The 24,632-nt window shown below is 37.9% G+C and overlaps 6 protein-coding genes across 8 annotated transcripts; 5 read left to right on the top strand and 1 right to left on the bottom strand.

The window, feature by feature from the left end:
* The first annotated feature begins 529 nt into the window (after window positions 1-529).
* Window positions 530-4,561, top strand: LOC110771335 (NAD(P)-binding Rossmann-fold superfamily protein). Of its 2 annotated transcripts, XR_002528879.2 has the most exons (13): window positions 530-738; window positions 824-920; window positions 1,512-1,576; window positions 1,799-1,884; window positions 2,001-2,085; window positions 2,170-2,240; window positions 2,587-2,718; window positions 2,801-2,916; window positions 3,055-3,178; window positions 3,262-3,330; window positions 3,606-3,726; window positions 3,855-4,067; window positions 4,254-4,561. XR_002528879.2 is itself a non-coding variant. In XM_021975622.2 (12 exons), the coding sequence occupies exons 1-12, from the start codon at window positions 645-647 to the stop codon at window positions 3,992-3,994; spliced, it is 1,200 nt and encodes a 399-aa protein (XP_021831314.1). In that variant the 5' UTR covers window positions 530-644; the 3' UTR covers window positions 3,995-4,561. The 2 variants fall into 2 exon arrangements, 1 of the variants encoding a protein (XP_021831314.1); XM_021975622.2 differs by having other exon boundaries at window positions 3,855-4,561.
* A 143-nt stretch (window positions 4,562-4,704) lies between these two features.
* LOC110771336 (uncharacterized) lies at window positions 4,705-5,313 on the top strand. Its single transcript, XM_021975623.2, has one exon. It carries the CDS (start codon window positions 4,901-4,903, stop codon window positions 5,291-5,293), a length of 393 nt encoding a protein of 130 aa, XP_021831315.2. The 5' UTR covers window positions 4,705-4,900; the 3' UTR covers window positions 5,294-5,313.
* A 2,899-nt stretch (window positions 5,314-8,212) lies between these two features.
* Window positions 8,213-11,156, top strand: MUR3 (Exostosin family protein). Of its 2 annotated transcripts, XM_021975626.2 has the most exons (3): window positions 8,213-8,351; window positions 8,505-8,587; window positions 8,712-11,156. In XM_021975626.2, the coding sequence occupies exon 3, from the start codon at window positions 8,916-8,918 to the stop codon at window positions 10,809-10,811; it is 1,896 nt and encodes a 631-aa protein (XP_021831318.1). In that variant the 5' UTR covers window positions 8,213-8,351; window positions 8,505-8,587; window positions 8,712-8,915; the 3' UTR covers window positions 10,812-11,156. The 2 variants fall into 2 exon arrangements, with proteins under 2 accessions (XP_021831318.1, XP_021831317.1); XM_021975625.2 differs by having other exon boundaries at window positions 8,505-11,156.
* A 1,653-nt stretch (window positions 11,157-12,809) lies between these two features.
* On the top strand, window positions 12,810-15,617 carry SDD1 (Subtilase family protein). The gene has a single exon (XM_021975624.2). It carries the CDS (start codon window positions 13,082-13,084, stop codon window positions 15,383-15,385), a length of 2,304 nt encoding a protein of 767 aa, XP_021831316.2. The 5' UTR covers window positions 12,810-13,081; the 3' UTR covers window positions 15,386-15,617.
* A 251-nt stretch (window positions 15,618-15,868) lies between these two features.
* PSB28 (photosystem II reaction center PSB28 protein) lies at window positions 15,869-17,289 on the bottom strand. The gene is made up of 2 exons (XM_021975628.2): window positions 17,048-17,289; window positions 15,869-16,620 (listed from the first exon to the last, which is right to left on the bottom strand). Exons 1-2 carry the CDS (start codon window positions 17,118-17,120, stop codon window positions 16,151-16,153), a joined length of 543 nt encoding a protein of 180 aa, XP_021831320.1. The 5' UTR covers window positions 17,121-17,289; the 3' UTR covers window positions 15,869-16,150.
* A 2,517-nt stretch (window positions 17,290-19,806) lies between these two features.
* Window positions 19,807-23,011, top strand: LOC110771340 (bifunctional TH2 protein, mitochondrial-like). Its single transcript, XM_021975627.2, has 6 exons — window positions 19,807-20,168; window positions 20,257-20,365; window positions 20,976-21,275; window positions 21,361-21,781; window positions 21,865-22,131; window positions 22,222-23,011. The coding sequence occupies exons 1-6, from the start codon at window positions 19,990-19,992 to the stop codon at window positions 22,641-22,643; spliced, it is 1,698 nt and encodes a 565-aa protein (XP_021831319.2). The 5' UTR covers window positions 19,807-19,989; the 3' UTR covers window positions 22,644-23,011.
* The last annotated feature ends 1,621 nt before the right edge of the window (window positions 23,012-24,632 follow it).

Raw genomic sequence — 24,632 nt, forward strand, 5'->3', positions numbered from 1 at the left:
CTCATGATCCTTGACCTATAAAATTACTTTCAAACAGCCTCCAACGGATTAGGATCTCATCATAAATTAATTACATGTTCAAATAAAAGACTGTTTTAACATGGTCAAGTTGGTGATCATGTTAAGTTGTCAAACTATCATACACTCAGTTCAAACAAAACCCTAATCAACTGTTCACATTTACAGTCCGATAACCTAACATATTAGATTGTTTAACAAGAAAACAGTTCTCACAAGCATACCCTTATTTCTAGTTTGGCCAAATTTCACTTTGGTCCCTAAATTATACTTTACTCCATTTAATTTCAATTTTGGAAATTTGCCACTGTAGCTTGCTGACCTAAACTAGAATTTGACTCAAATTACATAAACCAAAAATTTGGCCAAACAAATCAAGATTTGTCATCATAAGGGCAATAATGTCCCTTGATTATCTGTAAAAAACATCTCTTTTCAAACAAGTGGGTCATTTGTAGAGCCCAATTTGTATCCTATAGGCCCAAAAACAAGCTTACAGCATCACAAAGCAATAGCATATGCCCAAATCAGCACCACCTCCATCTTCTTCACCCAGCCCTTGTTCTTTCGCACGGGTTCTTCTCTCGCTTCTCTCTTGCTCGCTCTGAAAACTGCAGCTGAGCACGATGCAGGCCATTTCGAAGCGTGTCGGGCACCAATACCTGACTCCCTCGTCTTCAATCTCGTCGCTCAAGTCAATCTACCCTGTTTGCGATCACTGTAACCCCCCATTTCCTCTTCATTTCTTAGGGTTTGATTCTCCCTAATTTCGTGACGTTAATGTCTCAATTTGTCAATTTTGTAGATTATGGAGCTGATCGTCCAAAGTACGGATCTACACTCGCCACTAAGGGAGTGGGGCACCTTGTGCGCAAGGGCACAGGTGGAAGATCATCTGTTAGGTAACACTCCAATTCATCATTTCTAGTTACGCATTGTTCAGTCTGGAAAAGGTAGAAAATTTAAAGAGTGAAAGGGTTAGATTGTTGTTGCTCCGTTTGTTTTCGGGCAAAATGTAGGAAAAGTTCTAACTTTTTGTCAGAAATTGATTTACTCTATTAGGACAGGATAGATTTTTATCTCTTACATTTGCATTAGCAAGTAAAATTTTCATTGGAAATGGAATGTAACTTCTAAGAAGCTAACTACCAGCTCAAGTCTTGTGAGAAAAATGTTTTACGATTGCGTCAGGTGAACATAATGTCCTATTAATGATTTAACTATACAGATGAGTCAAGCTTCTCGTTTCTGAATGAAAAAATTAGTAAAAGAAAACCTAGACAACATAGATATTGAATCTGTTGATGTATTTCTTCCCTTTGTGTTTCATATCTAGAAAGTAAACATTATGTTGGTCTCATTGAATAATGTGTTTTAGGTGAAATTATTCACTTTGCGAATTTAGACACTTTAGAGGGATTGGGCTTGCAATTGTAAGTTGTCCCATAATTGTGTTGTTTACATTGTTTGGAAAATAATCTGTCTTTTTTCAGTGGCATTGTTGCTGCAGTTTTTGGATCTACAGGGTTCCTTGGTCGTTATCTTGTACAACAACTTGGTGAGCTAACTGTATATAAATGATTTTAATTGGTGGCATTGTTACCTGCATGCATTTATTTCGATTGTGCTTGTTTTCATTGAGAACATTTCTAGTAGGAGATTGTTGGACTGAAATTGATCTGTGAAAATACGTTTTTTATCTTTTATCCTTAAAAAAGACAGAAAAGTGTTTATAGTATTTTTCATGCATGTGTGTGCTGACTCTTTACTTCACTGCCAGCCAAAATGGGAAGTCAGGTGTTAGTTCCTTTCCGTGGTTCTGAAGATTCCCATCGTCATCTGAAGTTGATGGGGGATTTGGGACAGGTAGGGTAACCTGTGTTGTTTCACATATTTAAACATTCTTTCTTGACCGGCAATGCATTTGTTCTCCATTCTTCAATCTATCATGTTGCTGATCTTCTCACATTTCACATACACAGATAGTACCTATGAAATACAATCCGAGAGATGAAGATTCAATTAAGGCAGTCATGGCGAAAGCTAATGTGGTTATCAATCTTATTGGTATAAATTCTTCTATTGTAATTTTACATGTTAAAGATATTTAAATCTTTGGAATCAATGAAGGAACACTTTGTAGCTTGGCAGGGAGGGATTATGAGACAAGAAACTTTAGCTTTGAGGAAGTGAATCATTCCATGGCCGAACAACTGGCAACGGTAGGTATCCTGCATTGACATTCACAACATTATTTGTCATTCTTATGCTGCTTCTGATCCTAGTGCCATCTGCTTCTCTTAAAAATTGGTTTCACAAAGCATCAAACTTAACAAAAATGGGAGTAAAAAAGTGGTTCTAGTCAAGATTATTTTGTCTCAGTGACAATATTTTGTGTATAATGATCTTCTCCAACAAGCTGCAGTCTGAGATGCTGCTGTAAAGCCTGCAATTGAACTTTTCTTTCAAGATAGTTATAGAAGGGTCGTCTTGTGGGATCTCTCCCCCTCTTTCATTTGGTAGTAATGCATATACTGTTTTTTACTTCAATATTTTATTTTTATGCAGATTTCCAAGGAACACGGTGGTATCATGAGATTTATTCAAGTTTCTTGCTTAGGGGCATCTTCCTCATCACCCTCCAGATTTCTGAGGGCTAAAGCTGCTGCAGAGGAAGCAGTATTACGTGAATTGCCAGAGGTAGAATCATTTTCTTTGGTTTCTTGTATGTTGATATGTTTCTTTGGTTTCTTGTATGTCTAACACTCACTTTCACGAATAGGCCACTGTTTTGAGACCTGCTGTGTTGATTGGTACAGAGGACCGAATTTTGAATCGCTGGGCCTTTTTTGCGAAGAAATATGGCTTTCTTCCACTTATTGGGGATGGATCTACCAAGTATGTCTTTAATATATCAATTGGAAGTTAGTTAATTTTAAATTTTAAATTAGTGTAAAATAACAACTTTGATCATGCACTTGCATGCCTTTTTCTAAATCCTCATTGGATATTTTGCTTGTAATGCCTTCCATGCAGAATCCAACCTGTATATGTTGTTGATGTTGCTGGGGCAATCGTGGCAGCCTTGAAAGATGATGGCAGCAGCATGGGAAAAGTTTATGAACTGGGTGGGCCTGAGGTCTTTACAGTGCATCAATTGGTAATTACTAATTTCTCATCTGTTTATGTGAATTTGTTGCATCAATGTGGAATTTTCTCTTGCTAAGAACCTAAAAACTGCAGGCAGAGCTAATGTTTGAGACAATACGTGAATGGCCTCACTATGTGAAGGTTCCTCTCCCAATTGCAAAGGTAAACATGTAACGATGCAAATGTGTATGGATGCCAAGAGTGAATGATAGTAACTAGTACCAAACCCCAACCCCCAACAAAAAATAGAAAGTGTAATGGTGTGTCTTCAACATTTTCTTTCCATTATCATGTCTTGTGGATGTATTTATAACCATATCAGTGCCTGGTCTCCCAGTCCTAGTTGCATGCCAGATGAGCTAACTGCATGCCTATGTATGCCTATTTTCAATAATGTTTACTTGAACCTCAACTGTATATGAATTTGAATGTTCCAGGCAATTGCAGCACCTCGAGAAATATTATTAAATAAAGTTCCATTTCCATTACCTAATCCTGAAATCTTCAACCGAGATCAAATCCTTGCCCAAGCTACAGATACAGTCGTCTCAGAAAATTGTAAGTTCAATACTTTTTAGGATGAGTCGCGTAGTTCCTTCTTCCCCGTGTTTTTGTTTTTTCATCATTTTCTTGTCTATGATTGGTTAGTTTTCTCATTTTCCTTAATTTTGTGGTGGACTTTGTAGCTTTGACTTTCAGTGATCTTGGACTTGTGCCCCATAAGCTGAAGGGTTACCCTGTTGAGTTTCTTATCCAATATCGTAAGGGTGGCCCGAATTATGGTTCTACAGTCAGTGAAAGAGTGTCTCCAGATGCTTGGCCATGAGTCTCTTAGGCTTTTTAATTCTCAAATGCTTTTTAAGTCCAGGAGTGCAACCCACTTGGAAACTTTGAATCAGGTTTGAGGTGCAAGACTTGTGTTTCATTTTTTTTTCTTTTTTCCATTTTCCCCCACTGGTGGTATTCAGAATAAATGTATTAATAATGTGAAGGTCTACGACCATTCTATTTCAAAATTGTGCCCATTGTGATGATCTACATGGGCTTTTGGGGGTTGCTAATGATTATATTCTTGGTAATCACAGGTTTTCAGAGGGTAGGTTGCTTCTTTTGAGAAAAAGTAGGAAGCAATAAAAGATATGGAGAGTTATGCTTTTATGATTTTCATATCTGTAACATTTGACTGAATTTCAACCATTTGTAATTTCAAGATATTTGGCATCTTTTTTACTTGTTCATAAGCCCTGAGCCATGAAGGGAATTTGATGTATCTTATTATCTTTTTTTGCTTAATATCCTTGTAGTAGTGAGATGGGAAAATGATGGTGTTTTGTTGGCTGTAATTCTACCCTTTATAAATTAAATTTATAGATTCTATTTTCAGCCGGACAAACCATTCTATATTTTATAGTTTTCTTTGCATCCTGATGATATTAAAAACACTCCATGCATAATAAAACAAGAAAATAATATTATCAGAAAAGAAAAGAAAAATCAACGACGACCAACGTCTGAGATGGAAATGCAACACTATTTCTAACTGAGGAGGCAAATACAATTTACTGCTTAGAATGCTAGTTTGGCTTAAAGTCGTCATTCAACAAGAATATTTGCTTTTCTTGCCAAGTCTTTATGCCAAACTCATAAAGCAAGCAAGGAAGCAAGAAGCATGATTTGGAACTATAGTCTGAAGAAAAGCTTGATGGAGCCAAATTGACGCATCAAACACATTATGGAGCCAAATGCAGGCCATGACGAATTCTTTGAACGCATCAACTTAGAAGGAAAGAACACCGGGGCAGCATTTTTCATACGGCCGGGCACCGGAGCTGAGACGCACTCTGGTGATTGTTGCTGCATCAACATTTATATAAACAGCAATGTTCAGGGAGCTAACAATTCCTTTCTGGATGGGAGTTGTGTGAAAATGAAGGATCCAGGAGTTCACTTGTTCTTTGGAGACGTGAAGTTGGGCAAGTCTTTAAGAAGAAACAAGATGAAGAGAAAGAGAAGGAGAAAGAAAGAGGAAAGCCCATCTGCTTCGAAGCAGCAGCTAGGGTCTTGTCCCATTTTTTTATTTGTATTTTTCCCATTCATCTTGTTCCTTTCATTGTTATGTCCATGAAATTGGGATTTGTATGCAAACTTTTTTGTTCTTTTGACGACAAAACAAAACAATAGATTTCGCAGAGCAGAAAATATAACTATTTGTGAAGTGAAACTTATCCAAACATCACTTATCTACATACGTAAGTGAGTCTTATCTCTTCTCTTATAATAGTAAAAGAAAACTCGGGTAAACTTGGCAAGATTTAAGCTCTAGAAAAGAAACTTGTGTTCTCTCTCTCTCTCTCTCCCTGGTCCAGATCTTTAGATCCATGAAGATGATCACAAACAGTACACAAAGATCCCTTGTGTTGTGTGGTCAGACTCACAGAGATGTATAGTGGTTGCCCACTCTCTCATGCATATTAAAATTATGATGCCCAACCTCCAGCACAAAGTAGACAGGAGCTTCCTTACATGCTGTGATGTAATTGCAGGCTTAACGCTAGCCTATAGCTGCTTGAATAAAATAAATAATGGGCCTCACGACCTACCTACATATACACTCAAGGACAAAGGAGAATAATTTTATTGTACGTATGAAGCACATTTTGTCACTTCAACCCAGCAGTCCTTTTCTTGTCTCTGGTGAGAAAAATTGTGCTCCACCACTAGTCCTTGTATCTTAGGCCTACAACAATTTAATTATGTGATTAGTTTATAGTTAGAAATGGAGAATCATGCTTATGGGTTATGATCGTATGATTATATTCCACCTTTAATAAAGTAATTAATTAGGTGATGAAAAGATAATTTTATAATCAATTGAATTCGAATGAAGCTCGGATTAAAATCTTGTTTAATGACCAAACAAAGTAGAAAAAGTTGTCCTAAATTATTTGTTGGTATCATTGTCATAATTGTGAATTCCTTTACCCTTTCGCAGCTCCCAATAATTGTGCATCCCTAGACTAATGTCACCATGTTCATTGCTAAAAATGAGACACTTGAATATATATATGTATAATAAGTAAGAAAACAAAAAGTAACCACCTAACCACATTGCGTATGTGACTTTTCTCAAAAAACCCTAAGCCCCTTTTTCCAAAAAAAAAACACTCATAGAGTCGTTTTCACTTTGAGAGAGAGAAAGCCAGTGTTCTTCCTCTACCTCCTCTCTTTTCTTCCTTCCTTCACCTCTTCTCTTATTTTCAAAGACAAATGATTTTCCATATTTATCTTCGTTTTGTTATGATTCTCATCCAACCATCTAAGGCGGCTGCATCTTGGCGTCGAATTTCCACCTGTGTTTTGGCATCGGATTTCCACCACCATCCTTTTTGTGGTTTCTTTATGTTTAGAATAAGTTACAGAAACTCTTTGGGTTTTTTGTGTAGTTTTCACATTTCCTTTTGTGAGAGCTTTTCACATCTCATTTGTGATAGCTTTTCATTTCAAGTTTTATCTCTTTTTGATTTTTCTAAGTTTGCAATCTTAGTTGAGATTTCTATTCTAGAGTTTTTTCGATCTTGTGTGATTGTTAGTAGAGGTACACCAGATTGTCTTAATTTTGATGTTAGACCGCTCCGTTATTGTAATGACCTTTTTGTGGCGAGTTTGTATTGACCCTTTGTGACTAATGATTTTTTTGGCTAAATTATGAATGCAACCATAGAATTTTTTATTTTTAAAAAGAATATATATATATATATATGTATAATATTTACAGAACCCTATCTGTTTTGAGCATCTAAAAATCATTAGAGTAAAGAAGGCAGTAAATAAAATAGATATTTTTTGGGCAAAGTGGAAATTTACCATGCATGAGCCTTTTCCTTGATTGGGCAGGAGCAGTGTGGGGATAGAGAGTAATGCCATGATTTGCTTTGAAAATCCAATTAAGCTTCCTCATTAGATGGATCCTGTCCCTCCCAGTCACCAGTCACCAGTCACCAGTCACCAGTCACATGCAGATGCAGGAGAAAAAGGTTTGTTTGGGACAACCATGGTTGCATGATTCCAAGCCTCGAGACAGCGCCATCTTCGCCACATCACTCTCTCTTCACTTGGAAGTTGAGTTTTGCAAACTATCTGATCGACTGTAAATTAAGAACTTGGTTTGAAACAACTTATGTAAGAAGCACTTGTACTCATCATTAAGTGTTTTTATTTTATTTTTTTTATTTTGATCAAATACACATAAGTGCTTTCTTTATAGACGTTTCAATTAGAAACACGTCAAAATTTTTATTAAAATGTTAAGTACTCTATGATGAAATGTAATATATACTTTTTTATAAAGCGCTTTTATGAGTCATAAAGCGTTTTTAACCATTACAAAAGCTGACTAGATGAAATCACAACAAAATGTACACTACCCAATTTCATTTTCCATCAATAAATTGGTTGCTCTCTCTCTCTCCAAATCAATAGGTATTGACAGGCACGTTTTATGTCATTTTCCTTATTGGAAATCCAACTATGATTAGCAAATGAGATGATTGTTCAAAATTACTTTGCAAATAAGAATAAAGTAGCTCTTGCAATTATGAATTTATGATGGGGCCTAAAATGTCAAATTCGGAAATACTGATTTTTTTCTAAAATTTTCTTATTCATCATCATCAAGAGTAACAAGATTCCATGTATTCTTAAGTGTCATTTGTGGTTACCATCTTCGTATAAGTCTCCTCTTTCACACCTTACAATTTACTCTAATCCGGCCTTAACATTTTGAGACCCACCTGTTCCACCCACTCACTGACCTCCACGTGTCCAATTAACATTTGTCACTCAACCAAAAAAGAGTTTTATTCTAATAAAAAAAGAGTTGGATTTGAAGTGCCAAAAAAAAAGCGTGGGATTTTTAACTTCATGCAACGCAATTTGAGGGACGAGGAATGACATCACCTTCCTCAACGCGACACGTCTTCCCAATCATGCCACGCGGCGAAATCCTACCGGCTACCGACATGATACAACACCCGGCTTACGCTGCTAACATGCGCCACCATTTCATATCTGGACTCGCCGACTTGCGAGCTCATAGTCATATTATATACTCTCAGTCTCTCTCTCTCTGCCTCAGCACAAAATTGCATAAAATTCTCAATCTTTCTCGGCAAATCAAAACCTCTGTAAGTCTCTTTCTCTTAATTCACTAGTTAGCATTCCTTTCTTCGACTTTTCCCTTTTTCATGTTTAAAAGTTTGTCAATTTTGTATCTTTATCTCCAAGACAACCTGTAACTGATTTTTTTTTTTTAATTTTAATTTTTTGTAATTTAACAGATGGAACCAACTCGGTCATTCCTCTTGATTCGTGGAATTCAAATCTGGGTTCTTCTACATTTGGTCAATTTTAGTTAGTCCAGGTACATCTGTAGCTAAATATTTGTTCCTGAAATCTCTATTTCAGTTGGAGCTGTGAAAACAGCAAAAAAAGAATCTTTCTTTTTTATTTGGGAGCTGAATATAAGTTCACATTTGTGTGTTCAGAAAAAGGGTTTTTGGCATAGTCTTGTTGCTGTAAGTATTGGGGTGGAGGGTTCTGCATTTGGGTTTGTGTGTGAATTTGGTGATTGATTGAGTTGATTTGGGATTTGGGTTTTGTGTGTGAATTTGGTGATTGATTGAGGGGATTCGGGATTTCAATTCGAATGGGAATTCGATGCTTGCTTGATTGATTGGAGTTTGAATCCAATGAGACGCCGCTCTCCGACCAGTGTACCATCCGAGCAAATGGAGAAGGGGACAGGAAAGAGTCAGAATACAAGAATCTGTTTCTTGGCCTCATTGTCTGTGTTCTTCTGGATGTTACTGTTGTACTTCCATTTTGTTGTGCTCGGAGGTAGTACTGTAGATCAATCTGTCAAATTACAGTTACAAGCCGGTCCTGTTTACACAGAATTGAAGCCTACCCGTGTAACTAGTGATCCTCAGCTAGAAAACCAAAACACTGAATCGAAACCTATCCATGTAACCAGTGATCATCAGATGGACAACCAAAACACTGTATCGGCATCTACCCGTGTAACCGATGATCATCAGGTGGAGAACCAAAACACGGAATCAACCCCTACCGTTGTAGCCCCAGCTGCTCATCAAACGGAGTCCCCTGCAAAAGCCACCCAGAAACATGAAGCGGAGAAATATCCGTTCATGAAAGCATTGAGAACTGCTGAAAACAAGAATGATCCATGTGGTGGGAGATATATTTATGTGCATGACCTTCCCCCGAGGTTTAATGAGGATATGCTGAAGGAGTGTAGGAGTTTAAGCCTTTGGACAAACATGTGCAAGTTCACAACTAATGCTGGACTTGGTCCTCCACTTGAGAATGCTGAGGGGGTGTTTGGGGATACGGGTTGGTATGCCACGAATCAGTTTGCCGTGGACGTCATATTTAACAATCGGATGAAGCAATATGAGTGCTTGACAAATGATTCGTCTGTCGCAGCAGCTGTATTTGTTCCCTTTTATGCTGGGTTTGACATTGCCCGGTACCTTTGGGGATTCAATATATCAAGGAGGGATGCGGCTTCACTCGATCTGGTTGATTGGCTTATGAAGAGGCCAGAATGGGGCATTATGGGTGGCAAAGACCATTTTCTTGTTGCAGGAAGGATAACATGGGATTTTAGGAGACTGTCAGAGGAAGATTCAGATTGGGGTAACAAGCTTCTCTTTTTACCTGCTGCTAAGAATATGTCCATGCTTGTGGTCGAATCTAGCCCATGGAATGCTAATGATTTTGGTATTCCATATCCCACATACTTCCATCCAGCTAAAGATGCTGATGTTTTCATCTGGCAGGAGCGCATGAGAAGATTAAAGCGTGATTGGCTTTTCTCTTTTGCTGGTGCCCCACGTCCTGGCAATCCCAAGTCGATTAGGGGGCAGATCATTGATCAATGCAGGAATTCTAAGGTTGGCAAGCTGTTGGAATGTGATTTTGGGGAAAGCAAGTGTCATTCTCCAAGCAGTATAATGCAGATGTTTCAGAGCTCCCTTTTCTGCCTGCAACCACAGGGTGATTCGTACACACGGAGATCTGCTTTTGATTCAATGTTGGCTGGTTGCATACCTGTCTTCTTCCATCCTGGGTCGGCATACACACAATATACTTGGCATCTCCCAAAAGATTATACAAAGTATTCAGTGTTCATCCCAGAGAATGACATTCGTAAGAGAAACGTTAGCATAGAGGAAACACTAAGAAGAATTCCTCCCGAGCAGGTGAAGAAAATGAGGGAGGAGGTTATTAAACTTATTCCAAGTCTGGTATATGCTGATCCCCGCTCTAAGTTGGGGAACTTTAAAGATGCCTTTGATGTTTCTGTACAAGCAATTATTAACAAAGTTACAAAGTTGAGGATGGACATCCTTGAAGGTCGTACAGATGATAACTTTATTGAGGAAAACAGTTGGAAGTATGCTTTGTTGGAGGAGGGGCAACGTGAGGTAGGACCTCATGAATGGGATCCTTTCTTCTCGAAGCCAAAGGATGGCGAGGGCGATTCTGGTGAGACATCTGCTGAAGCTGCGAAAAATTCTTGGCATAATGAACAACGACAACATCAATCATCGGGCAGGTAACAGCACAGCAATAAGGAATCCATTCCACCAATGGCTAACGCATGAAGACAACAGATTAGCCTATGTGCCTTCTTGCATCGTGTTCGGGCAGGTATGGGCTCTTGCTGGTTCCTTGTCATGAACACTCATCACAGAACTCACCTTCAAGATATCCAGAGACCAACATTCTTGTTCAAATCCAAAACATACAAATAGTTTCTGCTTCTAGTGCATTTTTCCTATACGATATTTATACTTTCTGCATTGTGTAATTTTTGGTAGTTATTCTTTGTGATGTAGTCTAGCCAAGCTTTCATGTTCTTATCATCTTACAGGGAATAAAAATGAGTAATTATTAGCCCTTTATGTTATCATGCTAACTAAATTCAAGTATGATGTCGCCCACAGACAATTCATTTTATTTGTTACAGGAGAGCTGTGATACCATAAGCTTAATCATCTGCACAAAATTTTGCATATCTGTTATCTTTACCAAAGTTGAGCTACTTTTTCGGACTGCAGGTTTGACCAAATTGTGTATAACTTTATTTACCCTTTCCATATATGATTCAATTGACTGTAAAGAAATTGAAAACAACTGTGAAAAGAGCTGAGCATGAAGAGAATGTGGGACAAAAGATGAGAAGGAAAGAAAGGACTTGAAAGAAGGTTCCCAAAAATTGAGGTGTATATATCTTAGTATTAAATTATTAATGGACTCTAAAGTGTCTACTATATCCTAGTTTAGTTTAATTATACATCATTTGACAATTTCCACCATCCTTCCTTTCTTTTTCCTCCCTTGACTTAATTCCAGAGGTGTTTCTAGCTTGTACAGTTAAGCTGATACGAAGCTATGAGGATGTTCAACATTGACAAACAAAACCAAACCCATCATCTCTTTCAGAATTTATATTTCTCTGTTCTATTCTATGCATGCAAACTCCACCTTCTTCAAGTCCCAAAAATTTCTTTGAGTTTTGGTCCAAAGGGCAGCTTCTCCCTCTTACATGAAAAACAATGATAATTTTGTCTGGCTTTCTTAGGGCATTCCTCAGTTTGATGCAAGCCACACACAGCTAGCAGCAACTTTCTTATTCGGTTTCTGCCATCTGTGTGTACATATTCAAAGACATTCCTTTTCTACGACTCATGTTCTTTCCCCGACAATTTCGCCGCTAAAATTGAGTTTGGACCACTCTTAATTCGATTTTGGTCCCAATTTAGATTTAAACGGTAATTTAATTTCAATATGATAATCGAGTTAGTATCGTTTGAATGCAACGGTCCATTAGTAGGATAGACAAACTACAAATTAGAGTTAATCCTCCAACTTAGTTAAGTAATTTATTTTTATGTTCATCACATGCAACCCTTTGGTGATATTTTAAAAAAATTTAAATTTGCTGAGAATATGTTCATATTGTAACGCCCAAATATGGTCGCGATTGCGCTGGCAAACTTTGGACACTCTTTCTCTAATACTGCGATTTGGTTTTTCAATCTTCCCTTCTATGTTTCATGTAAAATAATTTGATCTCCAAATTTAAGGATCCTACGTGAATCCTCATTGTAATTTAATTTAATACTGCAATGGAAATCGTAAGAATCAAGAGAATATTTTCAACACCACCATCTGTCACGTAATGTTATCATTTTACTCTATAGTATAACTTTATGAATCCATTACGTACCCATAAATTATATTATTATCAGTGAATTAATAACAAAATGGGACGTGATAACGTCAATTTTTTTTCTAATAAAAATAGGGTGGCAGTAATGCACAAGCTGCATGCGGCGGAGGGAGCCATGGAGAGCAAATCCAGAGGAGAGAGAGAGAGCGTGTGGGTAAATGCAGAGCAGCACGAGAGAGAGATCAGCATTTAATGATACCAAGATTTATGTTCTCTAGTTTAGTACAACAAAAAGACAACTGAAATTCAAACACCAAATTGAGAAACAAAGATTCATAGAATTTTTTTTAAAACACATAACTGCCTTCGGTAGTAAATGAATTAAAGCTTAACCATAAATTCCCGTGAAAGCTTTAGCTCAAGCTCTTCAGCACTACCAAGGATCCTCGTGATGTAGAGCTCTTAAATTTCACGAGTTTTGTATTTCAACTCAGAGCACTCTCTCTCAGCTCAGAGAGAAAATGCCTCCCAAACCCCAAACCCTGTTCTCAATTGATCTCATCTCCCCAACTCCTTCAAATACCCTAGACTTCTTCCTCCAAATCATGAACATTTGCAGCCTAAGCGCCATTGTTGTCATCTTAACTTTCTACCATGGATTTCAAAAAGCATCTTTTCGTTTCCATTCTATTCCTTTGCTCGGTTTGCCTTCATGCAAACACTCTCCAGACTTACATTGTTCAGCTCCACCCACAAGGTGTGACCAGCTCTTCTTTTGCTACTAAGCCTAGTTGGCATCTCTCATTTCTTCAACAAACCGTGTCCTCTGAAGAAGACGCTTCTTCTCGGCTTCTCTACTCTTACCATTCTGCCATGGAAGGCTTTGCTGCTCAGCTGTCTGAATCTGAGCTTGAGTCCTTGCAAATGCTGCCTGATGTCATTGCAATTAGGCCTGACCACCGCCTCCAAATCCACACAACTTATTCATACAAGTTCTTGGGGCTTAACACTGCTTCAAGTGATGGTGCTTGGCACAAGTCTGCATTTGGTCGAGGCACGATCATTGGGGTGCTTGATACAGGAGTTTGGCCCGAGCATCCAAGCTTCGACGATCGTGGGATGCCACCAGTTCCCAGAAAGTGGAGAGGGATTTGCCAAGAAGGGCAAAACTTCAATTCTTCGAATTGTAACAAGAAACTCATTGGTGCCAGGTTCTTCACTGAAGGTCATCGCGTAGCTTCAGTGTCATCATACTCACAAGATGTTGGTCATGAGTATGTGTCGCCGCGTGATTCCCATGGGCATGGAACTCATACATCATCAACAGCTGGGGGTGCTTCTGTCGGAATGGCAAGTGTTTTTGGCAATGCAGCTGGTGTGGCTCGAGGAATGGCTCCCGGAGCACATGTAGCAGTGTACAAAGTCTGCTGGCTTAATGGATGTTATAGCTCTGATATCCTTGCTGCAATGGATGTTGCAATTAGAGATGGAGTTGACATTCTCTCCCTCTCTCTAGGTGGCTTCCCCGTTCCACTTTTCGATGACAGCATTGCAATTGGCAGTTTTCGTGCAGTGGAGCATGGAATTTCAGTTGTATGTGCAGCAGGCAACAATGGTCCAATTCCAAGCTCAGTTGCCAATGAAGCTCCTTGGATTGCTACCATTGGTGCCAGCACACTAGACCGAAGATTTCCAGGCATAGTTCAAATGGGGAATGGAAAATACCTCTATGGAGAATCCATGTACCCAGGAAACCATCTTATGAGAGCTGGGAAAGCGCTTGAACTGGTTTATGTGACCGGTGAGAATAGTGGAAGTGAATATTGCTTCAGAGGGTCTCTCCCAAGAGCAATAGTCCGCGGCAAAATAGTGGTTTGTGACCGAGGTGTCAATGGAAGGGCGGAGAAAGGTGAAGTGGTGAAGGAAGCTGGAGGAGCTGCAATGATTTTGGCAAATACAGAGATAAACCTAGAGGAGAACTCTGTTGATGTCCACGTCTTGCCTGCAACTCTGATTGGCTTCAAAGAGTCAGTTCACTTGAAGGCTTACATAAACTCAACAAGGAGACCAACAGCTAGAATTGTATTTGGAGGTACAGTCATACGAAAATCCAGGGCACCAGCGGTAGCTCAGTTCTCAGCTAGAGGACCGAGTTATTCTAACCCTTCAATCCTCAAACCAGATGTGATTGCTCCAGGGGTCAACATCATTGCTGCTTGGCCTCAAAACTTAGGTCCCACTGGCCTTCCAGAAGATTCTAGGAGAGTAAATTTCACTATCATGTCGGGGACTTCAATGGCCTGTCCTCATGCCAGTGGAATTGCTGCTCTTATACGCTCAGCTCATCCCAAATGGAGCCCTGCGGCAATTAAATCTGCTGTTATGACAACTGCTTCGGTAACTGATCATTCAGGAAAACCGATAATGGATGGAGACAAACCAGCTGGAGTTTTTGCAATTGGTGCTGGACATGTAAACCCTGAAAGAGCCATTGACCCGGGCTTGATTTATGACATCAGGCCAGAGGAGTATGTCACTCATTTATGCAGTCTTGGATACACAAAATCAGAAATTCTAACTATCACTCACAGGAACGTTAGCTGCCGTGAAATCCTGCAGATGAACAGGGGTTTCAACCTCAATTACCCCTCCATTTCAGTAACTTTCAAACATGGTATGAGAAGTAAAATGATCAAACGACGAGTAACAAACGTGGGAAGTCCTAATTCCATTTACTCGCTGGAACTAATGGCGCCTAAGGAAGTTAAAGTGAAAGTTAAGCCTCAAAGGTTAATATTCACAGACAGCAATCAGAGTTTGAGTTACAGGGTACGGTTTATATCAAGGAACAGAGCAGGAACAGCAAAAATGAGCTTTGCACAAGGGCAGTTGACATGGGTCAATTCTAAGAATAGCTTGAACAGGGTTAAAAGCCCGTTCTCGGTGACTTGGAAGTAACGGGGCTGATTGCAATCATGGCACCAGAGTGGTCATGGTAGTTCTACTCTAGAAATCAAAAAATCCATTGTTATTGTCTCATTGGATTCACATTTATGAAGATTTAAGGTTGAATATTTATCCTGGCTTTGTGTGGTAGAAAACTCGAGAGATACAAGCTATGCCCTTTTATAATCTGATAAAGGCAGAGGCTATTATTGTATTAACTACTAGTCTTCTATGCTGCTTGGAATCTTTGGACTATGAACTTTTTCTACTTAAAATGTTTCTGCAGTGATAAAGATTCATGTTACCCTCCTTTTAGTCAAATGAATTTACATATATAAATCTCATTATCTAGTATACTGATCCCTGTTTACTATCACCTATGTCCTCAATTGAGCAGAACATGTTATGAAATTTCCAATACAATATGAAATCCGAGGCAGATATAGATACAAACTTACAAGGTTATCAATACCTTAACAAGTCTGCACCTTCATAGACTGAATTGTTTAATCTGTCACCATCGTATCATTTCTTCAAATCACAACAGAGTAATTAAAAGAAAAACGGCTTTGAAACACAATCTTTCTCACCTCTCTAACTCAAAATACATAATACTGACATAAATCTCAATAAGAACGGAAAAATTGGTTGAATCAGAAGGACCATGCTGTACTTAGATTAAACTACATGTGTGGACTAATAAGATTCCCGAGTTTCATTTGACTTTGTAGAAAGCCAACATGGACAAGATGACAGGGAGGAGAAAGACACATTGCCTCAATTTTTGATGAATTGCAAGCCATTATCATTAGCATAGCGTTCCATGAATCTCATGAATCTGTCCCAATCTCTCGTAGTCCGCATAATATACTTTGCTTCAATTCCTGCAGGCTTTCCATTGACAAATTTGGCATTGACATCAACTGATTGAAGAACACCTTCTTCATCAATCATGTAAAATCCAGTGATGTCACCAAATTCACCAGAGGAGTCAAAAACAGAAGGTTGCTCAAACTTAAATATAGCCACGCCATTTGTACCATCTTTTGATTTAGTTAGCTTCACATCTGGTATTGTCTGTTCATCAGTTCCTTGGATAAACTGAATTTTTGGTTTGACCATCATTGTAATAGATCTAGATGCTTGAGTACACCGTCTTATTGGCGCCCATTGGGGACGAGACAAGTGCAAAGACTGACCATTGAATGTGGACTTTGCACTTCCATGGACAGCCCAAGATAACAAGCCTACACAATCAGAACACATATAATCTATGCTAGTATTATGGCTATGTTTCAGAATCCATGTCTCAGTTTTAACTTTTATCAATAATTCTCTCTCATTAAATACTTGAGGAGCCCTAATGGTCTCTGGGGTTTGGGAAAGGTGGAGATGATACACCTGAATTCAAATGTTGAGCTTTGATATAGAAAACACAGAACTGAGTATGTATTTAGTAATTTCATTTGAACTGAATGGTTTAGCAATATAAATTTGGTTTATGAAATCATTTCACCCCATTTGTCCCTTCATCTATAATTTCCCAAAAGCATAACCCAGAAACCTTAATGCACTAAGTCAAATTATGACATAAAAAATCAAACCATTCACCACAGTAGTGTACTGCTTGAAATTAAATAACACCACATGCAGAAAAGAAGCCAAAAAGAGTACCAGAATGAAGGCGTGGTTGCTGCAGACAGTGTGAGACTGGAGAGGAGAATGCAAGTGACTGCAGGGTTGCCATTGCACAAGCACAGAAAGAGAGAGACAGAGAGAGAGAAGAAGATATACTAGAGACTCAAAGAGTGTTAAAAAGGAGAGTATAATTGTGGTTTGGGGATAGAGTGGTGTGTAACAAGGACAGCCATTCACTCTCAGTACGTTCTCAGCTTTTCAAAGGATTGGTGGATGGATATACGGAAGAGAGAGATTGGCACTTGCTACATTCTGGTATGTTGTTGTGACTGTGCATGTGGCCCATGAATACCCGGCAAATTTCTACAACCCGACACGTGGCATCTTCTGCTTCTTTGGGTCTAAGTCCAATAATTGTCTGGCACCAGTTGAGCCTTGTTGGTTTGGTCACAACCAAACAGCCCAATATTACAAGTCCTATACAGTTTAACCCAATTTCTTGGCCTCTTTGTTTTTGGATTTTTGCATGTAAAATTGTCAATGCATGGTCTTTGGTTTTGACTTTTGAGAATAATATGTGTGTGTTCTCTTTCTTTTTTTTTTTTTTTTAAATTAATTTTTTTTTTAATTTTTTTACAAATGATAGTTCAGGCCACTTTAAATTAATCTAATTTACATGAAGGGGATTCAAAATTTGGGTACAAAGGAGCGGACTCACTGTCCTAACCAATATATCTAACCCACATCTGCACACTTAGAATTCAACAACAAAGAGAATTCCAATGTTTATCCGCATCATTACAGTCTCCAAATTAAGCATTGTTTTGATATGATTAGCTTAATGATTGAAATCAATCTAATTATTGTTGTATTTAATATGATTTTGGATAAATTCCATATGATCCTATGATATCAGCATCAGCCAAATCATTTACAATCCATGCCTACTTGTTAGAGATTTATTTGATGTTTGATAGCCTAATCATCCTAGTGTGTCGTCTACGGCTCTAGTTTCCACTCTCCCACGACTTTTCCATAATTGTTTTACAATAAGAAAACAAAGAGAGCTGAAAATGAAACCATCTCTCTATCAAATACACATTTTTCGAGTTTTCAACATGTAAAAATTGAGGCATCAAACTTGTTGAACATCTGCAACACTCACTGTACAGTGATAAATGGAGTGAAATTTTGGGAATTATATAATATGCGACAAATAAACACGTTTAGCATATGTTCATTTTGACTGAATTATGAATGCAATCTCATAATTTTAAAAATAAAAACAAAAATATATTGTTAACTTTTTTAAAAAAAAATTGTAGATAATTACATATTTTCATGGGCATAGACTATTTCCAACTCAGAGGCCGACAAGAGAGAGTTTGTTGGTTGGTAATAAAAGATGATGCTGCAATCCAATCCAAACCGTTGAAAATTGAACGAAAAGAACAATTTAGTTTGTTCATCATGTGACCGTGAATCATGACTAGGGTCTCTCTTACTCCGACTCTTCCTCAACTGGAGCCCCTTCCCCTTTTGATAAGTCAAAGTCAGATGGCCCCAAACATTACCGCGTAACACATTGATTTCGGCGGTTGCTTTTTGGCAGATGAAATCAAGGGAAGTGGTCATTTTGAACCATGGCGGCATTGGCTCATCATAGCATTGTTAGACTCAGTCGCTTACGCATTCGGATTAATTTTGTACTGATTCTAATCATCGATGCATTGTGAATAGTTAGAATCAGGTAAAAGATGTATGCGACTGGTCGTAACATCCTTTTAGACAATCAAATACAAAATGCAAGTTGTACAACTTTATGAACATTTAGGTGGGTTATAATTTAAAGGAGTGCTAGTGTGCCACATTTCCACGTGAACATGTCACAACGCCAAAATTGAAAACTTCCATTGCTACTACTGTCCTATGGCCATCTTGTAAAATGTTGTGTAGTGGAGAAGGTGCCACACATGGGTAGAAGTATTGGAGCACTTATTGTAACCACGATTTTGGGATACAATGGAGGGCTATAGCCGTACGGATGATGAGACCCACATTACTGTATTGTCGTATAATATTGATGCTGCCATGCATTTAATTAGCTCCTTATTATAGTGGTATTTTTCTTTTCAATTATAAAAGAGGTCGCAAATTCACTAAAAAGAAAAAAAAAGTATCGAAAGAAGAGAGGAAAAGGTTTTGTGGTTAGATTAGATTGTAGCCCAACTTATGATCATGTAGAGCATTACTTCCTACTCAAGAGAGACACCAGTGTGTTTACTATGATGAACACCATTATATATATATATATATTTGGTCAAACTTGCTGCAGCTACTTATGAGAAATCCAAACAATCAACAGAACCATGATTAAAAGGTTCCAAACTTGAAAAACAAATGAAATATTAAGCATTTAACAAATATATAATAGTAAGGGACTTTTAGCTCAAATCATTAAGAATATTTAACTCTGCACTCAAGGTTCTAGGTTTGATTTTCCGCTTCATCAATATCGCTTGTATAAAGTATATATATGTATAATACATGGTCCAATAAATTTATGATCCACACATAATGGATTATGTTAAAAAGAAAAGAGGGTAAAATAAAATTAATATTTGTAGGAAAAAGATGATGACGCAAGGGATGAAGCCAACAAAAAGAGGGGGCTTCCCATGTTGAAGATGTTTCTAAGTTGACCCGGCGGCTACGAGACATTGCCTTATTTCTCCCGCAATATTGGACTGCCCACAGACCACCTATAGCTATATAAATATATATACACACAAATACACACAAACAAATCAAACTTCAACAATCAAACAACAACGAAACAATCCAATTCCACCAAACTTTCCCCTTTTTCTCTCTCTTTCTCTTTCTCTTTCTCTCTCGTCTCTGTTTATGTTAGTATACTTTGTTGCTCAGTCCAAATCGTACGTAGAAGAAGAAGAAGTCTAGAGCTGGTAGAGAATATGGCCATAGACGAAAGTGGCCTAGCCAGACGGCTGTGGTTCAAGTTCAGAGACGACTCTGTTTTCTCTCTCTACACTCCCTTCTTCGTTGGCTTAGCCTCTGCTACTCTGCACTCTGAAACTACCTTTCGCCATTTCATCTCTCAGGACCTCCATTTTCTCAAAGCCTTCGTTCTCGCGTATGTTCAAAGCATATAAATACACCCATATTGATCATTTTGATAGATACACCCAAGCTGAGTAATGGGTTTTGTTTATTTTTCTCAGATATGAATTGGCGGAAGATTGTGCAGATGATGAGGACGACAAGAATGGTTTACGCGATTTGAGAAAACGTGCCGTTGGCAGGCTTGAAATTCACGACACATTTGTCCGAGTAAGTCAATAGATTCTCGTCTCTTTCTCTCTCTGTTGACTTTCCTCCCTTGTTTTCTTGTTTGTTTACAATGTATATATGTTTGCTTGACACAGAGCTAATTTTCTTAGATTCTGTTTGGCTGCCGAGAAAACTTGCACAGAAATTAAGGGAAAATTTTGAATTGTTTTGTTATAGTTTCTTTTCCAGAAATGCAACCGTATATTAAGATTAAGACTCTGTTTTGTTTCCGTAATTAGTGGACAATTAGTCTCTTCAGGCTTAGCTCATCATATCAGTTTTTATTTCTTTGTATTTTTCCTTTTAAAAACTTATCATATGGATTGATTAATGTTGTTGTTCTGCAATAATAGCTGCATGAATCATGGTGTTCATCATTATATATAATAACCATGATCATGGTCACTAATAATACTATTGCCTCATAATTAATCATCATATTCATCACCAGATATTCATCAATTATAATATATACCATAACTGTTCACAATAATTTGACTTGTTTATTGTAATCTCTGCTACTTTTAGCTCCATTTTTGTGTTCATAATTCATGTCAGTTAGTTCTGGTTTCAGTACATGTAGTTTGAATGAAATGAACATATTATGCAGGAATGGGGTTTTGAATTCCCAAATGAGGACATTTCTAAAGACATTGCAACAACCAAATACACAGATTTCTTGCTTGCAACAGCATCAGGGAAAATTGAAGGAGAAAGATCGGTTCTGGACAAAATCGCAACCCCTTTCGAAAAGACCAAAGTTGCTGCATATACACTTGCTGCTCTGGCGCCTTGTATGAGACTCTATGCCTTCATCAGTACAGAGATCCAGGGCATTATAAGTCCTGATCAAGATAGCACTCACATTTACAAAAGCTGGATAGAAAATTATTCGTCTCAAGTTTTCAAGGTCTTTCTGATTATAAATCAAAGTGTTTTCTGATACCCTTTGTTTTAAAAAGTTGTTAATGACCAAACAAGAGTATTTATTTCAGGAAATAGCCCTGCAAAATGAAGACATGCTAGATAAACTTAGTGTTTCTTTGACTGGTGAGGAGCTTGAGATTATAGAGAAGCTCTATCATCAAGCTATGAAGCTTCAAGTAGATTTTATTGCTGCTCAACCAATTTCTGATCACCAATCTGTAGTTCCTTTGTCTCGGGTGCATGACTTTAGCAAACGCCATCTTACGATACTTTGTGACTTTGATTTGGCATGCACTGCTTTTGATTCTGCTGCCATATTGGCTGAGATTGCAATCATAACAGCACCAAAGGCTGATATGGATGGATCTGATCAAACCCAACTTGCTCGGATGCCATCAGCAGATTTAAGGAGCACATGGGATGTTCTTTCAACCCAATACACTGAACAATTTGAGCAATGTGTAGAAAGCATTTTGGCCAGTGAGAGAGGTTTGATCAAAACTAATTATTAAGACTTGATTTTGGTTGATGCTTAGCATGAAATTAAACGTTATGTTCCTAAAATCTTGCAGTGGAAGAATTCGATTATGAACGTCTGTGTAGCGCGCTTGAACAACTCGTGGAGTTTGAGAGAAAGGCAAATGAAAGGGTGGTTCAGTCAGGAGTGTTGAAGGGTTTAAATGTGGAGGATATAAAAAGGGCTGGCCAGAGCCTCATTCTGCAAGATGGTTGCAGAAGCTTCTTTCAGAAGATTGTGAAGAATGAAAATCTGAAAACTGATGTTCATGTGCTTTCATATTGCTGGTGTAATGACCTCATTGTATCAGCTTTCTCTTCAGGTATGCTTTTTGGAAATACCTTGTACACATTTATTTATTTATTTTAAAAGTGGTATATTCAATTGATATCTAATATTTTTAATTGTGCAGGAGATTTGAATGTCTTGAATGTACATTCAAATGAGTTGGTTTATCAAGAATCTGTCACAACTGGTGAAATTGTAAAGAAGATGGAGTCTCCCATGGAGAAGCTTCAAGTCTTCAACGACGTCCTAATCGACCGCAGGAGCGAAGGCAATAAACACTTGACAGTTTACATTGGAGGCTCAGTGGGTGACTTGCTGTGCCTGCTTGAAGCAGATATAGGCATTGTTGTTGGTTCAAGTTCAAGCCTAAGGAGACTAGGTGATCATTTTGGTGTTTCCTTTGTCCCATTGTTCTCTGGCTTGGTGAAGAGGCAGAGAGAACTTGCTGATCAAGATTGTGCCTCTAATTGGTGGAAACCATTGTCTGGTGTTCTTTATACAGTGTCTAGTTGGGCTGAAATACAGGCATTCATTTTGGGTACATAAAAGCCACCTCTCTCTCTCTCTCTCTCTCTCTCATCTTTTCTCGAAGAGAAACAACATAGTATTAGTAGTAGGCTATGCGTATAGAAAGTTGGTGGCTGTATTTTCAATTGAGTGCCACAGGGCAGCCCCCCTTTTTCTTTTAGGGACTGCCCCAGAAAAAAAAAACACTATCCCTTTGGTTACTTATTTATTTGTGTTCAACTTCAGCTTTCTTTAGATTATTATATCCTTCAGGTTCAAGCAAGTTGGTGTTGAGAAAGATTTCAATGGCAACTTTCTGGCAGGTGAGAGAAAGAGAAGAAGATGTAATATAAATTTGTTTGTCTGTGAAATTTGCACATCAAACACATATTATTCTTTTTTTCACACCTTCCATTTGCTTCTGATGATATGTTGGAACTTGGATTGGAGAAGCAATTTTGGAAGTATATATGATATAAACTTGGCTACTGTTTGCCACATGGCATATATAGGTGTTGAATAAAAAATTCTAGATTGGGTAATGGGTTGCCAAAGGAGCTTGTCATGGGTTTTAATTGGGCTTAACCAATAGAAGTTGTTTGAACAATAAAATAAAAAAACCAATTGAAGTTTCCAATTAGCTTGGTTAGCCATTAGTCTTTATTTCTTGCCCAACTAATTTGGCATTAGGCTGGGTAACCTCAAATTACTGGAAACCAATTTGTAAGGTGGGTGCTGCTTCACATCATGAGTTTCTAAGAAAGGTACATGGATGGTGGTCATTATCGTAAGTTCATAACCAATTTAACTTTATCCATTCAACATTTGAGAGAGTCGTTCTATAGTGAGGGACTTATAAGGGTCATAGATGAGACCCTATCTTTTAACCGTTGTATCAAACTAACCAATATGATCCAGCGGCTAACCAATTTGATCAAATGGTTATTACAGAATTCTACCAACATTTGATGCAAAGTGATAGGCTGCCCTTGAAGCCCCACTAACTTGGATCTTTTCCCCTTTTTCTAGTGGTCCATAAGTTGTTCAAATGTCCTATAAGACTGTTTCAGACAACCAAAGTGGGAAATCAGAGGCTCATAGTTTTTGTAAAATTTTCCTTATTTGTCAAAAATTTTGGTTCTGCATAAATAAAAAATGTTAGTAGCGGTTGGGTTAGATATTCTTTAGCTAGCTATCCAATCTTTATTAATTAAAGCCATGAAAATGTCAACAAATTTTGATTAGCCCAACAAATAGGAAGAGTTCAACGTATAAGCTTCCATCACGACTGATGACCCAAAAGTCAGAAGAAACCAAACTAGTTGGAACAGACATTTGCAAGCAAAAATCAACCATCAGTAGCTATCAAAACTAGTAGATTTCATCCAAAGAATTAAGAAACTGTGGATAATTTTGTGAAACCAATTTTGTACGATGAGAGAAATACTAACCGGACTTACTCAAAAAAGAGTCTCTACATGTATTTGTTTGTTGATACCTCATGTTCATTGAGCAAAGGTGACAACAAATCCATGCATGCAGTGGCCCCGGGCCCCCCAATTTTTTTATCTCTCCTTTATTATATTATATAACATATAAAATTTGTAATAAACTTAAGTTAAAGTTCCCTCTAAAACAAATTAGAAATATTTAGCTCTAAACATGTAATTATTGAATACTTAAGTATTTTATATACTTGTATTTTCTATTTCGGCCCCCCTAACTTTATTATTCTAGCTCCAACCCCTGCATGCATGTATAAGCTCTTTTTTGAACAAGTCTCGTTAGCATTTCCCATATTTGAAATGAGTGATATCCTATCAAGTAATTTTTTTTGGCTCAATAACGGTAATATATACTATAGCTTAAAGTCATATGATGACTTGCAGGGATTAAAAAAAAGACGGAAAGAAAGAAAGAAAACATGACCCTGAATTTAATGAGAATGGTCAATAACGCGTAAGTATGCACTAGGAAAAAATAAAGGACCAGTTTGCCTCAAGTAGAGACTATACAATTTGTTGAATG

This window comes from Prunus avium, chromosome 8 (assembly GCF_965620075.1).
Source record: "Prunus avium chromosome 8, drPruAviu1.hap1.1, whole genome shotgun sequence".
NCBI lineage: Eukaryota > Viridiplantae > Streptophyta > Magnoliopsida > Rosales > Rosaceae > Prunus > Prunus avium.

Coding starts and splice junctions, on each gene's coding strand:
- LOC110771335 (XM_021975622.2), top strand. CDS start 645: ATGCAGGCCATTTCGAAGCGTGTCGGGCACCAATACCTGACTCCCTCG. Junction 921..1,511: donor GGTGGAAGATCATCTGTTAG/GTAACACTCCAA, acceptor GTCTTTTTTCAG/TGGCATTGTTGCTGCAGTTT. Junction 2,241..2,586: donor TGGCCGAACAACTGGCAACG/GTAGGTATCCTG, acceptor ATTTTTATGCAG/ATTTCCAAGGAACACGGTGG.
- LOC110771336 (XM_021975623.2), top strand. CDS start 4,901: ATGGAGCCAAATGCAGGCCATGACGAATTCTTTGAACGCATCAACTTA.
- MUR3 (XM_021975625.2), top strand. CDS start 8,916: ATGAGACGCCGCTCTCCGACCAGTGTACCATCCGAGCAAATGGAGAAG.
- SDD1 (XM_021975624.2), top strand. CDS start 13,082: ATGGATTTCAAAAAGCATCTTTTCGTTTCCATTCTATTCCTTTGCTCG.
- PSB28 (XM_021975628.2), bottom strand. CDS start 17,120: ATGGCAACCCTGCAGTCACTTGCATTCTCCTCTCCAGTCTCACACTGT. Junction 16,621..17,047: donor GCAACCACGCCTTCATTCTG/GTACTCTTTTTG, acceptor CTGATTGTGTAG/GCTTGTTATCTTGGGCTGTC.
- LOC110771340 (XM_021975627.2), top strand. CDS start 19,990: ATGGCCATAGACGAAAGTGGCCTAGCCAGACGGCTGTGGTTCAAGTTC. Junction 20,169..20,256: donor CTCAAAGCCTTCGTTCTCGC/GTATGTTCAAAG, acceptor TATTTTTCTCAG/ATATGAATTGGCGGAAGATT. Junction 22,132..22,221: donor TGTATCAGCTTTCTCTTCAG/GTATGCTTTTTG, acceptor TTAATTGTGCAG/GAGATTTGAATGTCTTGAAT.